The sequence below is a fragment of the Tasmannia lanceolata genome, unplaced genomic scaffold (genome assembly GCF_043159265.1).
Source record: "Tasmannia lanceolata isolate RefF3 unplaced genomic scaffold, GAP_Taslan_0.1 ptg000044l, whole genome shotgun sequence".
Taxonomy (NCBI): Eukaryota; Viridiplantae; Streptophyta; class Magnoliopsida; order Canellales; family Winteraceae; genus Tasmannia; species Tasmannia lanceolata.
The window spans coordinates 25,066,447-25,084,513 of NW_027518721.1; the positions used below are offsets into that span (position 1 = coordinate 25,066,447).

Genomic DNA, 18,067 nt, shown 5'->3' on the forward strand with positions numbered 1-18,067 from the left:
GACCCAAATCAACACCTATCAGATACACCTACCACATGGACGGTTCAAATCAATCAAAAGTGGTGTCGAGTCTTCCATAGAGAGCACACCTTTGTCATGTATTACAACCATGGTTTTAAATTTCGGTGGGGACCGAAACCGAAATACCGAAACTGAAATTTCCCGAAATCCATTTTTCGCTACATACCAAATTTTGAACCGAAATTTCATTTTTGGGACATTTTTTTTAAAAAAAAAAAATTGTGACAAAATTTCGGAATTTTGGTTAGATACTTTTTTTAATTTCTTACCAAATTTCGACCGAAATTTCGGTTTTTCCAGGGACCGAAACCGGTATTTTAGCATTCACCTATAGCTAGATTCGGATAGAGGAGCCTTTCTACCTAAAGCTACCCAAACCAACCATTGTCGACCCTTCTTTAGACACAAAAACTAACTCTTCCCATAAATTTGTTCAATCACTCTCACGCGTGCCTCCAAGTTTTCAATGCATAGTTTCAAAACTCTAGGGCATCCCTATAAGCTCGTCCAAGTAGGACTCCCTTTCTTTTTCCTTTTGACCTCATTCTTGTCCGAGTTTGCGTTTTGTGCTACAAAGTCATTCAAAACTACAGTGATAAGTTTACAACCGCACAAACCAAGTACTCAGCCATATCAACCGTCAATCCTCCACAAAGTGAAGGTACGAACCTTGCCAAAATTATTGCCTCGGAATGAACTCTAATGTGAATATAAATATTTGTGCTAAGGTTCTTTGATGCATAAAAAAAATGTTCTTCATTTTGTGTTTATTTCTTGGGAATTGATTTCTGCGCTCCAATGTTTTGATAAGAATGCGCTCCAATTATTGCCGAGAAGTATTTAAAGGGCTGTGAGAGGAATATTACGGTTCTCAAAAAGCTCTTAAAGCCTTCAAATACTACACGACAAACATGTGAAGCGCATGTTTATCAAAACATTGGAGTGTTGAAATCATTTCCCTATTTCTTTGGGCCATGATATCCCCCCCTTCCTTCTCTTGCAGTACACATTCGCCGCCCTTTTAACATGATTTGACGTCAAAAAGCGTTAAAAAGGGGGCGGATGCGTACTGCATAGGGGGTGAAAATATCATTTCTTTTACTAGATTCACATATATTTTCATCCATCAACAGCAACTGAAATGTGCGTATATTCTCAGTAAAAGACAAAGTAAAGGGGTGTGGGATGGTGGAAAAGAAGGTGCGAACATCATTATTTCATGTATAAAAAAAGTGACTTGAAACCTTGTGCAAAGATTCCAAATTTCGTGTACAACCAGATATTTTCATGCGCCAACAACAAAAAGTAATATGGGAATTGCTAGCGTCATAGAAGAAGGCATTTCGCGGCTGTTTGGATACCTCATATTTTGCATTTGGATTTGGAATTTGATTTTTAATACAAAAAGAATAGATCCGCCAGATCATGTTGAGGGAGAGAGGGTGGGTAGGGGGTACTTCCTACTGAAGGGGAGAGGTTGAGGAGAAAAGAGCGTGAAGGAAACTGCCAGATCTGTGGATTTCCAATTACTTATTCCCACAACATATTTGGAAATCTGATTTTTTTTCACTCAGGCACTGATTTGGAAATCCAAGGATTTGATCCGGATCCAAATCGCAACACAAAATGGGCTGCAGATGTGAGAAATCCAAATAAAAATCTTCTCAGCATCCAAACGGGCCCTTAATATATTCATGAAATAAGAAAATGAGTATTTGTAATTTAGTATGCCCAAGAGAGATCTACTTTATATCTCGGCACATGCTCAACACCATGGTTTAAAATTTCAGTTTCGGTAACCGTTTTAGACCCCACCGAAAACCCAAATTTCGGTCCGAAATTTGGTAATTTGGTTCCAAATTCCGGACCCAAATTTCAGTCCGAAATTACTGAAATTTCGGACGAAATCCAAATTTTCGGTCCGAAATTTGGTAAATGGCGAAAAATCGAATTTCAGAAAATTTCGGTTTCGGTCTCAACCGAAATCCAAAATTTCAGATTTTGGTCGAAATTTAAAACCATGCTCAACACCACATTAATTACTATATTTATCATGACATGAATATCTTTAAAAAAAAGAAGGGGCGGTTAGGTGCACGAGGCTCCCGCCATTGCGAGGTCTGGGGAGGGCCAGATGTACGCAGCCTTACCCCTGCTTTGCAGAGAGGCTGTTTCCGTGACTTGAACCTGTGACCACCAGGTCACAATGAAGCAACCTTCCTGTTGTGCCAAGGCTAGCCCTGACAAGAATATCTTTGTTTTGATTAAATGACAAGTACATCCCTACTTTCATACAAGTTGCAACATTACAGTGGAGCTGTTTGGGACAATCCAAAATATAAGAGGAATGAAACTACATACCAAATTCATCAAAACATTATTTATTCCATATTTTTTTTAAAAATGTTTATTCAATATTTTTATATGGAGAATAAAGTTGTTTTAGCATTAAAGACTCAAAAGTAGCCAAGTTCCCCCAAATAAAAATCTATAGACCCTACAAACCCAACTTAAATTAAGCATACATCCAATCTTCGCAAGTATAGCAAGCACTACAAGTGGAACAAACTAAACTAACAACAGAGAAGGAAAGGAAATAAAAAAACCAACATACCATAAACAGTTGAACTGATTGTAGCTGAACCCTAAAAGATAAGGTTCAGATGAAAATAAAACTTAACCCACATTTACTGATAATACATGAGCTGCTGTGCTGCAGCATTCTGAAAGCCACCATCATAGATTGCTTGACTTGCCCCAGCGCCCATCCCCATAGTTGCCTGCTTCAGGGCGTGCTGACCTTGGGCATGCATCAGAGCCCCCTGGCCAGAACCCATCTTGGTCAGGGCCATCTGACGCTCATAGGCAAGGAGGTCCATTGCCGAGAGACCCGGGAAGGGAGCAGCACTAGGTGGGGGAAGAGGGGTCGAGGTCGTCCCAGGTGGAGTAGGCTTACTACCCCATGAGCACTGCAACCAAAATAGTAGCATAAGATTATCGACTTGTCAAATCACATGTGTGTTCTATCCTAAGTTACCAGAAACACCAGGAAGTGGATATCGGAAACTTCGGCTGCCACAGTAATGGAAAACGGTAAAATAGGGAACGTTGGGACTGGAAGTATCAAGGGCTTGCAACAACCCAATGCGAAACAGTGCCAGTAGTAAGATTCATAAATCACCGAAAGCAGTCTATCAGCAAAAATTGCAGCACACGACACTAAGGACATTCCAGGTTTACCTTCATTGGCTTTCCACGAAGAATCCGGGCATTGCCTATTTGAATGGCCAAAGCAGCTTCACCATGGGTACTGTATCTCACAAAACCAAAGCCTTTATCTCGCTGTATACGAACTTCTTCTATTACTCCAGCACCAATGGCATGGAAAGCCCGGTGGAGATCGACCTGGGTAACCTGCATGTTGTTTATTCATGTACAAATTTTACAATATTAAAGACTGCAGTGATACAACCACAAACCATAAAAAAGCGAGGTATCCACTCCATGAGGATTACAATTCATTGCTCTAGAAAGTACAGCTCAATTCTCAACCCACATTCAATGGTAAATCAATAATTGTAAGGGGAAAAATCATACATAAGTGTTGTGATGAAGTTCGAATCATGAAGGGATTTGCATGGGCGCATAGTAGCTAATAACGATTCAAGACAAATTGCCATTTTTTTTGGGTAGAGTACAAAATGAAATTTGTATTTGGTTTTCCTTTCAGTTTTTTTTTTTCTTTTTTTTTTGGGAATGGTAAGAGAAATCTAGTAAAAGTGGAACAAAATTACAACCCCGACTGAGGAGGTTGGACCCACAAAAAAAAAAGATAAAAAAGAAGCATGTACAAGAGAAACAGCCCCTCAGACTCAAGGAGGGAGAAAATAAAAAACCTTTCAGTTATTTAGCAAAAGGTATTTGCAAATCTGGGTGTCAGGTGAGAGATGCGGCGAGGGCAGCTTCAACCTAAAACATTTTAAAACCCAGTTTTTATCGATTTCTCCTGTTATCTGCTAATTTTGTGTATGGTAAGAAAAAGAGAGATTTTAGATGGTGGCAGACCTTTACATGTAAAGGTCGGAGAGAGAAAACCCTCCCTCCCTTGATTTTTTATCCAAGAAAAGCCCCCTTTTTTTACTTTTCCTTGGATAAAAAAGCAAGGGTGGCAGGTTTTTTCTCTCTCTGCCCTTTTTACCACACGGTCGGCCACCATATAATTTCTCAGAAAAAGAAACCTTAAACCAACTGAAACACTGTGAAGAACAAAAATCCACTAGCCTTCAAAAACCTTTTCTGCTTCACAATTTCTTTTTTCATAAAGGTAACAGGAGCACAAATTCTCCCCTACTCGAGGGCATTCCAAACTTAGAACTTTTTCCTATTAAAATTTATTCTTGTAACAGTACTTGAAAGAAGTGGAGAGAGTAAAGGTTGAGAGGAAAGATAGCAACATGCCTCAGGTGCGAGGTTGCCCACATAAACAGTGGTATACTGCAGATTATTCTCCGGGGCATCGTCATTTGTAGTCTCTTGGCCGTCTTCTGAACAAGAGAAGGAAAAGAAAACATAAGAATTATTGAATTTTACTGTGAAAGATGACAGCAACCAAAGAAATGAATCAAGACTTATCCACACTCAAAAATTGGAAACATTATGGCTGCTGCCGAGAAGGCTGGAGAATTACTGAGAAACCCAGCCCAAGGTTTCGATGGATTTAATATAATTAAGAATCACATAGTTCTAGAAGACAGATTACGAGAAGCGAAAACAAAAGAGCAATAATCAAATAATTTTAGAAAAGCTGGATCAAGATTCACTGAAACGTTACGAATTTAGGAGAACTTTGAAGAATCTCAGTTTCTCAAATAGCCATAGGTACTGTTCCACTTGACTAACATTGTAGTTCATAAAGACAAAACTCCAACTAATAACATAAATTATAAAGGGTTGAGATTTTAGAACCCACCAGTAGTGCCATTCGTTAGTTCCACCACATTTTTAGCTTCTGAGCTCTGTTTATCATCAGGAAGACCAGCACCTTTTGCTGCCCAGTTGCAACGGATCTGTCTACTCCCAAGCCACTTTCCTGCATGATGAAATTAAAGCCCCATCACTACAATCACAATCAGCAGTTCTGCAGTTGGTCTAAATAGTTAGGATTAGGGGAAACAGTGTGTGAATTTGTGTGTGTGTGTGTGTGCACGCATGTGAGCGCGCATATTGGTGGCGGCAGGCATGCTAAACAGAATCCATAAGAAAAAATTGTCCGCATGACACAAAATTCAAGGACTGAGCTGGAAGAGTAAATATGCATAATTAGTTTTTCCTTCAAAATAAGATGAAAAGTGTTTCAGGATGAAAATGGATGAACTCTCTTGTCATTCTCTGGACCAGCTGAGTTGTGCGGTTCTAATGAGACGCTCTACTATGGAACTTAAGGTGGTTTGCAAATCATAGACCGGGGCCCTTAATCATGAAGGAGACCCCAAGAATGTTTTGGGATTGGCAATCAATAAGGTACTGGATCTATGGAGGTGGCAGACTTTGCTCGGTTGTTCGACCCCAATTTTTGCACATGAAATAATTTTGGTAATGAGATAGCAGACAGAATGGCAAGAGATGGAGCAGAAAAGGATGAGGAGGAGATCATAGGCCCTTCAGCGTCGAAGGCAATGGTGTGCGTCGGACGAGAGGTTAGGTGTACAGGGTTGGAATCAGCAGGTGTAATCGTAGTGTGGGATGCCTTGTCCCATTTGTATGTATTACACTACTGTTTTAAGCAATAAAATAGTTACTTCCAAAAAATAAAAGATGAAAAGATAAGTCAGAGCATCATCATAATGCAATATAGGTTTCCTTACCAGTTAAGTCATTTATGGCACTTTGCGCATCCTGCAAGAAATAGAAATAATAAGACGCTGACTCGAAAATGGTGCAGCATGTAGGGTAATCCAAACCATTAGCATTTTACGCTTTTCACCTGTTGATTCCGGAAAGCAACAAATCCAAACCCTCTTGAACGCCCAGTTTTTTGATCCCACATAACCCTTGCATCTCTGCCACAAATGAAATAGTTAAAATAGCTTCAATTGTTTGCTACCAACAGCTAATGCCTTTATCTTTTACAACCATTAGAGGAGGTTTGAACTGAAGAACAAAATCACTTGAGGCACTTGAATTATGATTTTAACAAACTTAGGTGAGTATGCAAGGGCAGAAATTCACAAAGAACTGGGACAAAAGATTATAATAAGAAAAAGGTTGACAATTGGAGCTTACGAACAACTGGGATAGACAGAGAAACATGCAAACAAGGTTGCATCGGTAACCTCAGGGCAAAGATCACCAACAAAAATGTTGAAATGACCTGCAGATCATAACATAACAAAAACATATTAGAAAAAGATATAAACAGCGACCAAAGCTGAAAATATATAAATGCAATGAGAAATTTAAGAAGACCAAAAAACAGTGCATAACCTGATGTGTCCTCCCTCTGGCTACTGGCATATGCCCAGTTAACTTTAATAGGCTGACCAAACCTGAAAGTTTACTGTTTCCTTAAGAGTAGCACACAACACAACCAAAACAAACCACAAAGAACCATTGTGATTCTACTTACAGATGCCTTCCATTAAGAGTCATAATAGCAAGTGCAGCCGATCTGCGATCGAAATAGTCGACAAAACCAAATGACGACTGCATACATGTGAATCACCAAAAAGATAGCAATAAGAATAGTGAAACAGCATCAATAGAGAACTATTTTTATTACATTGACATTAAAAAAAAAAAGAACGAAAATGAGTGGTGCCTCACTGGAATTGGCATAAATGTTATGATGAGATTTTCTATTCCTATATTTGCAGATATTTATAATGATAGCACAACAGTGAGACCTCGGTAGTTAGAGTTACAATGATAGGAAATGACTTTCAAAAGACAAATTGGTTAAATCACAAGAGTCTAAATAAGAATACAAACGCATTAGCATATATTGTATCTTGAAAGATCAAATCATCCACTTTCCATACATCTCAATACCTACTCTTGTTTCCTACATCATGAGAAGCCTAAAAAGGTGAGAAACAATAAAGGCCAATACGTAAATGGCCCTTCCTACGGTCCAAGATCTTAGATGTTAAAGACCTATTCATAATAGGATGTTATCCTCTATTATGAGGACCAAACTTAAATGCTTGGCTATAAAGAAAAACTTGTTTCTCTATTTTCGCGATGGAAAGCTTGGGTTAAGGCAGGCCCCTACCGGCTATTGTAATGGCGGTACAAATCCAAAACCTATCTAGCTCGTTCTCTATATGTTCATTTGTAGTTGTCTGCACATTAGGAACATACAAATACAAGTGGAAAATACAAGGAATGGAAAAACGAACCTGTGTAGTTAAAGGCTCGCTATTAAAACATTGGGTGTTCTGGAAGTTCAACTTGTTTTGTCCTTTCAGTAATTTTACATGTATGGCAGTCATTTTATTTTTTATCATGCTTATCATACATATAAACATTTACTTATTAGAGCAGAATTATCCCTTCTACTTGTCATGTGTGAGATTGTATTGTTAAAAAATCCCATGTGAAACGAATGCTTTAGAAAAATTATATAATCTGCACATATAATTTCATGTTGTTGTTAGAGATAACTATACATTATGGAGCTAACCTTCATGAAGGGCAGCTTAGTCTTTTGAGACCCCTTATCCTTCCATATTCTAGTCTGTTTTTACCTTGTTAGGGGTTTGTTAGAGGAGAAGCATTTGTAGCAGTAATAGATTGGTCACCGCAGTAACCTCCTGATTCAGTAGTCGGCTCAAATAAATCAAGCTGTTCTCGGTAGTTTATGGAAAGCGGATTTCACAAGTCAAGTAGGCAGGATCAGAGAAAAAGAAAACTATTCTCTTTCGGGCGGAGATAACAGAGGAGCGTGAAACACTTGTTTTTATGCTTGAACTTGAAATATGTATTTTTTACTAAATGAAACATAATCTCTCTCCCGCGAAATATCTTCTCAATTGTTATTACTTTTTAGAGATATGTATGTGTTGTGGTGCTACGCTTCACGAAAGGTAGTTTAAGTCTTTCAACATCATTGCATATTTGTCATTGTAATCTATAAATTTTTTGCGTAATGAAGCATAATCTCTCTCCCACGAAATTTCTTCTCATTACTCATTTGATTCAAGTAGAGGGTGAGCTTTGGCGCATCGGTAAGGTTGCTCCATTGTGACCTGGTGGTCACGGGTCGAGTCACGGAAACAGCCTCTCTGCAAAGCAGGGGTAAGGCTGCGTACATCTAGCCCTCCCCAGACCCCGCAATGCAGAAGCCTCATGCACTGGGCCGCCCTTTTTTTTAACTCATTTGATTCAAGCACATTTTACATGGTATCTGGCAATATCACAAGCATAGATTCCATCCAATGTTTTGAAAATCAAAATCAAAATCAAATCGCAAATCTTAATAGGGGTCGAATCGTATCAGATAGTAGATCAAGGCTCATTCATTCATTTATATTTATATAAGAGAGAGAGAGAGAGAGTGATTGATTGATATATCAAAAAATATATAAAAAATCATAAACAAATTAGGGAGTAAAAATTGCCAATCATTCATTTTCATCTAAATTCATTTATTTTGATAGAAACCATCATGATTAATCTCAAAAGTTACGATTCACCATTCATAATCCCCACTTATCCTAGATCTTCATAACATTGTGTTTGAAAATATACACCCTCTCTAATTCTAAAAATCAGCCTCTTCTTTTCCTCTACCACGTATTTCATCCTATTCCAAGTGCATACATCTCATATTTTGTCTTTTTACATACGTTCTTGTGAAACAATTGCTTTTCTCACTTTTTACAGTTCGTTCTTCATTCTCCATCCCCACATTTTGTTTCTTCTCTCTCAAAACCCTAATATCCCTTCTCTTTAAATTTCATTTGGTATTTTCTTCCATTTATTTGTTATCATCAGTGTTGCATGGATTCGGATTCGCATGTCGGGATCCGACACAGATTCGAGGTGTCGGATTCGGCAAACCCCCAAAAGTAGGATTCAAATTCGGTAGTTTTTAAATAAAGTAAAATTTCCAAATTTAAAATTATATATATATATATATATATATGAGGAAACTGTTGGTGAGCTTAAGCGCACCAAACTTATGGTGCGCTTAAGCTCCCCAGTCACATGGGTCCCACAGCTCCATAGGTGATCCAAACCATTCATTTGCAAGGCCTAATAATAGATAGGGTGTGTACCAAAAATCTGCTCCATAGGATCATCCTAACCCCTCCATTTGTGGAGGACAAAAATGGGCAGATTTGTGGACAAACACTGTCTGTCCATTTTGTCCTCCACAAATGGAGGGGTTAGGATGATCCTATGGAGCTGATTTTTGGTACACACCCTATCTATGATAAGGCCTTTCAAATGAATGCTTTGGATCATCCTAACAAAGTGGGCCCCCATGTGATTGGGCGCTTAAGCGCACCATAACTTTGGTGAGCTTAAGCGCACCAACAGTTTCCTCTCTCTCTCTCTCTCTCTCTCTCTCTCTCTCTCTCTCTATATATATATATATATATATATATATATATATATATATATATATATATATGAGAAAACGGATCCTACACATATGTGTAGAGAGTTCTCTACACACTAGCTTAAAATACAGTGGGGGCCCACATTGTTTGGGTGATCCAAGCCATCCATTTTAAAGGCCCTCACATAGATAGGGTGTCTACAAAAAATCAGATCCATAGGATCATCCCAACCCTACGATTTGTGGAGGTAAAATGGATGTCTTTAAAAACCTTCACAAATTAGTCCATTTTTTGCCTCCACAATTCGAATGGTTAGGATGATCCTATGGATCTGATTTTTTGTGGACACCCTATCTATGTGAGGGCCTTAAAAATGAATGGTTTGGATCACCCAAATAATGTGGCCCCCACTATATTTTAAGCTAGTGTGTAGATAACTTATCTGCACATGTGTGTAGGAACCGTTTTCTCTCTCTCTCACTCTCTCTCTCTCTCTCTCTCTCTCTCTCTCTCTCTCTCTATATATATATATATATATATATATATATATATATATATATATATATATATATATAGCAGAAGAGAAAAGGAAACATTTGTTTGAATTTCTTCTAAAATTCTATGAGAATTACTCATCATCTTTTTTTGCTTTTGTTAACAAAGGCGCCCATTAAAGGTCCATAATTTCAATCCTACCCCCATCACAATACCTATCTTACCCTTCGTTATGTTTTTTTTATTATTCATTTTGTCCACAAAGTCAACATATGTGACGTTATTTCCATGAAAAATTACGGATTGGGTGCATATGTTACATAATACTACGGATTTTTGTGAACATATTACATAATACTACGGATTCAGGACCCCTTTCAAAATATTGACGAACCCGATTATTTTTTTCATACTACGGATTTCGGCTACCTTTCAAAATATTACAGATCCCACTCGAATGCATGGGTTTGGCTATAGATGGTGCATGAGACCCACCTGTCAAAGCATGAGTGTGAAATACTCCACCGCATCAAATGGGAAAGTGATTAACCATTTATATTTTCCGCGCCCCGGGCATCGCACGGGTGTTTTTACTAGTGTGTGTGTGTGTATATATATTCATGAAAATTTTGAGGGTAGAGGGTTGAGGCGAGTTTTGTATTAAGAGAGTTGAAGGAGGAAGGGAGTCGATGTTTGAGGGTCGAGGCGCTAGGGTTTTTATTAAAAGTGTACGGGTTGTGCTTCCATATAAAAAAAGTTAGGAAAATACATTTAAAGGGAAAATATACAGGATTCTAGGGGTGTAAACGAGCCGAGCCGAGCTTGGCCAGGCTCGGCTCGTTAAGCTCAAAAGCTCGGCTCGGGCTCGAACCAGGCTCGGGCCCGGCTCGGCTCGGCCAGGCTCACAAGCCTTATCGAGCTTGGGTTATATTAAATTCACACCCCTCATCTTCCCTGGACAACCCTACCTAGTGTAATTTGACTACTCTTTTTACACTACGGGGGGCGGTCCAAGTAACAAATGGGGTTCCAAAAGAGAAGTGACATATTTTGCCTCCCCCTTTCACTCTCTGGACAACCCTTTTAGTATATATATTAATATATAATATATATATATATATATTTAAATATATTAAATTCTTAAAGAGCCGAGCCTAGCCTAACTCGAGCTCGGCTCGTTAAGCTTAACGAGCCTGGCCAACCGGCTCGGCTCGGCTCGTTAAGGATTCGAGCCGAGCTCGAGCGAGCTTCCGAGCCCGAGCCAAAATTGACACCCTTACAGGATTCACATTTCAAAAGAGACAATGATGAATCCGAATCGCTCGAAGAAAACAGGATTCGTGTGGGACACGGCTACGACAAGAATCCGGTGTGTCCCACATGAATCCATGTACGATTCGGATGTGGAGACGTGTCGACACGGATTCGGCATAGGGGGGCAAAGAATCCATGCAACGTAGGTTATCATGCACCTAACTTGAGTTGAGGCTCCAATTGTGCCGCTTCGGCACGGGAATAGCCTTAACCAGTTGTGACTGTATCTTCCAACTCCGCAACTGTGCTGGTCCCACCCTGCCGCAAAGCCACTAGAACAAACACTGCATTAGCTACATTCCATGCATATCACAGAACCCCCTACCTTCTACCCTGACATCATGTTATGCCTTGACCAAGAACCTGCTCATCGTCTACAACAACAAAAAATTGTGATTAAAAAAAGTCTCCGGCAGGCATCTGTGACGCGAACGAGGGCGAGGCAAAAGCTTTACTGTTCGGGCTTAGGTGGTTCAAATCTCATAACCTGGGCCCCTTAATTGTGGAGGGTGACTCAACCAATGTCATTGCATGGGCGAAGAATCAAAGTGCTAGGCCGTGGAGTTTGGCTTCTATTGTGAACGAAATCTGTGATATCGTACGGATCATAAGGACACAAGTATCGCATATGAGACGCACGGCAAATAAAATGGCTGATTGCCAAGCAAAAGAGGGTGTTTCCCGGACGGACACAATGATCACGGTGAATGTCACGGAGGCGATGGGATAGCTGCGATTTTGGATTGTGTATTTTGGTTTTTCCTTTCTATGTAGTCTCATGGGGGACATCTTGTTCCTATGGATTGTAATCCCTATTATGGAATAAAATTGTTATTTTTCAAAAAAAAAAAAAGTCGGTTAGGTCAAGATCTCATCATTTCTGGAGAGAAGGGAAGATAATGCCAATCACTGACTTCCAGTCAACTGTCGAAAGAGGACGGAGGGAAAGTAGGTGAAGAGAAGAACGGAAGGATAGGTCATCGATGTGTGTGTCATGGATATTGAAATCTCAGCTCAATCACTAAATTTTTTTAGTTCATTCTTCATTCAACATGTCCCATAATGCAGGCCCCATATTAGTTATATGCCCACATGTAGACTCCATGTGATGTGTGGAGTCCACCATGTTTGAGGCCCACTTAAATTTGAGGGTTCTACTTGGTCTATCATGTGAGGGGCCATATAATTTGTGAACATAATCACAAGTGGGCCCACATGACGTATATGTTGTACTGTGTATAATAAGACCCAAATATGTAACAGAGTATTGTTGGGCCCCACTTATTTTTTTCCGGCAGTTTGAGGTCAACCATAGGTGGCCCCATATTTTCTGTGTAGATGGTCATATGTGGGTTCCACATGAAAGCTGGTGTCAAGTGCGCACTTAATTGACTTTCCATTTATTTTCTTTCCAACTAAACGCACCAATTCATTTTCTGTTTATTCTCTCTATAGTTTCTCTTGACAACTACACATCTGTCACAGTTTTTCCTTTTCATTTTCCTTCACTTCTGAGAAATCATATTCCTGCACTTTCTAAGTCAATTAAAGCAACTGAACGGAGCCTAAGATTAAAGAAAATAAAACCTAGAGCTAAATGGGTATATATCCGTATATCGAAAAGAAAACCCAGAGCTGCTCTCATGTTAGTCCGTGCTGATACAAATTTCTGTGAGTTGAGAAACCCTAACCGCTCATGTCATTGTTTCCTATTTTTGTTCAGAACACATCATATCATAATTTTCATTTTCAATGGAAACACATAATACCATATTAGGATTGACAAAGATACATTTTCATTGTGAAATGTAAGCTATAATGCCCACTTCATAAAAATTAAATGAAAATACCATCGGTAAAGATACATCTTCATTATGAAAACTGACCTTCTCTTTCCTTATGAGTTTGCATCCTTCAAGGGGACCAGCACTCTGGAAGACCTCTTGAAGAAGTGCTTCAGTAACTTGGACATGAATGTTACCTACATACCTGTATTTCCTCAAATCATAAGCCAAGAGTAAAAGAAAACCCATTCTCTAAATGATAAATAACAATGATTGTAATAAAACCAAGGATTTCACGAATGTACTTTTCTTCTTTTTTTTTTGAATAGTAGCTTGGTAAGTATAAATTCATTGAAAAAGAAAAGCGGACAGAGGAAGTCCGGAGAGGATACAAGGAAAGGGCATATAAAGCAAAAGAGATACAGAAAGGATTAAGATACAAAGCGGTAGCAACTATGGAGGAAGAAAGTAGAAAAGCTCCACTTTCTCCCTATGAACTCCCTCTCTAGTGAGCTTGTCTACCTCTCCGTTTGCGGACCGCCTAATATGATTAAAAGATAACGAGGAGGTTCCAATCCTGTCTTGAATCTCATCAAATAGAGCTGCAAATCTCCAAGGTACCTTATGAGGGTCTCTGGATTTTACGAATGTATGAAAAAAGAGAAGGCGAGGAAAGGGAAATAGGAGGGAAAATGTCAAAAAAGTGAGGACAATATCAAAGATGTGAGACAAAACCCATTAGGAGTGTTGATCCAGATGACTACGAGTGTTTTCCCAAAAGAAAAGAAAAAAAACTACATGGCTGTCACATAGCATCAAAGAATAATTACAAAATGAAAAAAAAAAAAAAAAAAATCAAAGGCAAAAAAAATGTCCTAAGACACTCACACACTGCGGCATGAACTTGAATCAAACCCAGGAGGCAGATTTCCACTTGGGATTGGCTCTATCTGCAAAATACGTGTATAAAAAGGAAGAACTAGAAAAGTCCCAAAATAATGAAAATATACACTCATAAAGAATGATCAAGAAAGAAATGTCATGAAATGTCAAGAAAGACATTAGTAATGCCTATGATTCCTTATAATATAAGTAAATGCAGCACTCCCAAGTGAACAGTAAATTGCCACTATCCTTTCCTTTAAAGCAAGCTAATTTCTTTTATGCACATGTACCGAAAGTTATAAAATGTTACAAATATAAGAGTGAAAACAGGAAATGGTATGCAAGGACCTATTGAGAAGGAAGAGAAGCAGAAGGTTTATTGGTCATAGAGTACAGTTTCTCCAGTCACAAATTATGGTAAGGGCTAAAATGATCCAATCATTCAAAAAAAAAAAAAAAACTTGTGAAGAGTTTTGCTAACCATAAGTGCTCGTTTGACCACCAGTACTACAGAAACATTTACCAACCAACCAGACCAAATAAACAAAAGACCCACTAATGGTACGCTCAAGAGAAGAAACTAACTCCTTACTCTCCCTTTTTCATCAAGCCAGCTAATTTCAGACACTCAATATGAATGTCTAACAAAAATGCTCAAGCATGCACTGAATGTTTAAAAAAACCATAAATAGAAGAGAGTGTAAACAGGGGATAATATCAGCAAGACAGCTTGAGATGTTTGAAAAATAAGAGGTTTGTAAATAATAAAGCATAAAAACTGCAAAGCCACAAAGAAAACAAAAGAATTACAAAGAAAAGTCCAAATGTTTGTTCTGAATAATGATCAACTGTAAGAGAACAATCCAACTGGAAACCAATCAGAATTACTTAAAAAACCTAATTTAACAGCCGTCAATCATAGTCAGATTTTCCGTACTAGAAAACAGAGGATTCATTACAGAATAACATAACACTATAAATAAACAACCAAAATCATATGAAAAAAAAAGAAAAGAAAAAGCAAACTTTCGCAAAGACAAAGAGGTGAAGAGAGAAACCCAAAGAAGAAAATTTCGCACAAATAGCTGACCAAGGAAAATAAAAAAAGGCATTTCTTTAACTCCAACACTCTCAATGATTCACACAGATCTAAAGAGAATAAAATGTATATAGCAGACTGAAAAGTTGTTGGAACCCTAAATCACCAAAAGGAATAAGATAAAGGCAAGAAAACCCTCATATCCAGTACTGGACCCCAGCTCGAATCCGAAACCCTAGTTATAATCACAAAAGATCATCCCAAACATGAAATCCAGCGCACAAATCAGTAAAAAAAAAAAAAAAACTCCAGACAAGTGGAAATCGTCAAAATCTCAAAAGCTAGGGCAAGGGGAAAAGGAGAAGGAAATGGAGGAAATACCTGAGGAGGAGCTAAGAGGCCAGGATGATAGAGAGATTGTTGCTGCTGCTGCTGCTGCTGAAGGAGAGCTTGCTGCATCAAGGCTTGTTGCTTTAGTCTCTGCTGATTCTGCATTTTTCTGGTTTGTTTTTTTTTTTTTTTCGATTTTTCTTCGAGGAAGAGAGAAATGGCGAAAGTTAGGGCAGGGATAGGTTTCAGATGGGGGCAAAAGAATAAAAGGGGGGAAAATGAAAAAGAAAAAGAAAAAGAAAAACCCTCGAAAACGAGGGAAGAAAAAACAGAAGGGGGGAAGAAGAACGAAAATAAGAGGCCTCCGAGAGGGAAATGAAAAGCTATCAGTCTTAAGGGATTAACATCTGTAGAATAAGGGTAATGCTAAACTGAACGGTGTACTTGCAAAAACCCGGACGCAAGGGCGCCTCATTAAATCCACGTCACCCTGAAATGATAAATGATATAATACCCAAATGATAAATGATTCACCCAGGCCTTGTCACCAACCATCCATCCATCCATCCGTTCAGATTAGACCTGGCAAAAGCGACCCGTGCCCGCGGGTCGACCCGACCCACCCGCAAATTTGCCGGCACGGGTCTGAGTTTTAGTGACCCGTCAAAACTAACCCGCGGGTGACCCAACCCGCAAAAACACGGGTCGGGTTGGGTCAACCTGCGGGCACCCACAAGTCACTTGGCTTTTTAAAGGGTGGTGATTTTGTTATGCTAATCTAGTTAGATTTTGTCATGCTAATCTATTTTTTAAAGGTTTGATGCCTAAATAGGTTATGGCTGGCACCAAAGAATATAAATAGGTTGTGGCTAGCACCTTAGGTTGATCCCAACCCTCCGATTTGAATGTTAGAGGGTTGATCACTTGATCCTAACCCTCTATAGATCGGAGGGTTAGGATCAACCTATTGAAATGATTTTTGGGGCACAACCTATTTAGGCTGTGGGCCATCTAATGGACGGTTTGGATCATCCCACGGTGCCGGCCATACCCCCCTCATCAAAATCCAGTGATAATATTTTTCAAAATAAACTAATGTTTGAATTTGCGGGTGACCCGTGGGCCGTACGGGTCACCAAAATTCTGACCCACAAAGATGCGGGTCATCTCCTGACCCGACCCGTGTGACCCGCACCCGCATCACCCGCGGGTTGACCCGGCCCGACCCACCCGTTTGCCAGGTCTAGTTCAGATGATAGAGAGATTACCATTTTGAACCAGACCGTCCATCTACATGTTTTACACAATTAGGTAAGGACATAATAGGGTTTGGTGAGGGAGGAGGGAAGAAACTCGAAAGAAATAAGGATACAACTTTTTAATATGGTAAAATTAGGATATGGATCCAATGCATATATTTTTCTGGATCTAGTTGTTGTGCCGAAATCCTGTCCATTAAAATTCGCCTTGTTTGTTTCAGATTGTGACAACCGATGGTGACCCCCAAACTAATTGTTGGACTCAAAATTAGGCTCTGTTCGTTCGTTTCAGATTGTGATAACCGATGGTGACCCCCAAACTGATTGTTGGACTCAAAATTAGGCCTTGTTCGTTCGTTTCAGATTGTGATAACCGAATGTGAGGACCCAACCGATTATTGGCCCAAAATTTGAGCGATGGTGAGAGCCCTAATCAGTTGGGGCCGTCACCATTTGTTGTCACAATCTGTAATTTCAGTCAAAAAATCAATTTCGTGGCTCACCATTGGTTGTCATAATCTCAAACGGGTTAGGCCCTACTCGTTTTCAATTGTGACAACTGATAGTCAGCCCCAAACCTATGAGTCACCTTGCTCAAAATTACCTTTAAATTTGAGTCCAATGATCTGCTTGTGGCTCACAATCTAAAACGAACAGGGCCACCTGGATCCATTGACAGGCCTACCCTTCAGTTATACAGTGGATTGGTATGTACAGGAGACATGTCATGGCTCACCTTGTTTTATATTTCTCTAATTGGGAGCTAGGGGGTTTAAGGGAACTTTAATAACTTTTGATATCTGGTTAAAAAATATAAAACAAGGTGAGGGTGAGTCGTCCATTGTTAAAATAACCCGAATATAAGTCCCCTAATAAAATTATCAATTTTAACTCCAAATGCAAGCTAAGATAGATGTTGCATGATAAGCTCCTAAAATCTTCACAATCTGTACTGAGAAAAGGCCAAGATTATTATAAAAAAAAGCCATGAGAAAACTTGTTTGCCCAGAAAACGTAAGCTGTTCTTCATCTGATTACTCAAAAGAAAACGCCCACTAGTAGCTAATGAGCTATCCCATTTAGACATTCTTTCATTAACTCAACCCAGCCAAACAAGAAAAAGAAGAAAAAAAACCATTACTGACTGATATGCTAGCCTGTTTACTATTGCTCCTGTAATTAACCCGACCCACATTGAGAAAATTTGATTCAGCTTGGAGATTTGTGAGTCAATGGAAATAGACTCGGACCCAGAGATTTAACAGAAAAGGAAATAAGCCAGCAGACATGGGGGACAATTGGCCAAATCAACCGAGGCAGAGAGTTCAGTTTTAACATTTGGTGAATAGTGAGTCATGTCTCGAGTAGTTGTGC

General features: G+C 39.2%; 1 protein-coding gene across 1 annotated transcript; it reads right to left on the reverse strand.

The window, feature by feature from the left end:
- Positions 1-2,386: 2,386 nt before the first annotated feature.
- LOC143863501 (oligouridylate-binding protein 1B-like) lies at positions 2,387-15,809 on the reverse strand. The gene is made up of 12 exons (XM_077374180.1): positions 15,486-15,809; positions 14,069-14,130; positions 13,283-13,385; positions 6,647-6,723; positions 6,505-6,566; positions 6,304-6,391; positions 6,005-6,080; positions 5,886-5,916; positions 4,991-5,110; positions 4,480-4,565; positions 3,262-3,435; positions 2,387-2,990 (listed from the first exon to the last, which is right to left on the reverse strand). Exons 1-12 carry the CDS (start codon positions 15,597-15,599, stop codon positions 2,709-2,711), a joined length of 1,275 nt encoding a protein of 424 aa, XP_077230295.1. The 5' UTR covers positions 15,600-15,809; the 3' UTR covers positions 2,387-2,708.
- Positions 15,810-18,067: the final 2,258 nt, after the last annotated feature.

Excerpts from the sequence above, each read along its gene's own strand:
- LOC143863501 (XM_077374180.1), bottom strand. The coding sequence starts at position 15,599 with ATGCAGAATCAGCAGAGACTAAAGCAACAAGCCTTGATGCAGCAAGCT. Across the intron at positions 6,567-6,646 it reads ACTCTTAATGGAAGGCATCT|GTTTGGTCAGCCTATTAAAG; the intron begins GTAAGTAGAATC and ends GTAAACTTTCAG. Across the intron at positions 4,566-4,990 it reads ACTAACGAATGGCACTACTG|AAGACGGCCAAGAGACTACA; the intron begins GTGGGTTCTAAA and ends TCTCTTGTTCAG.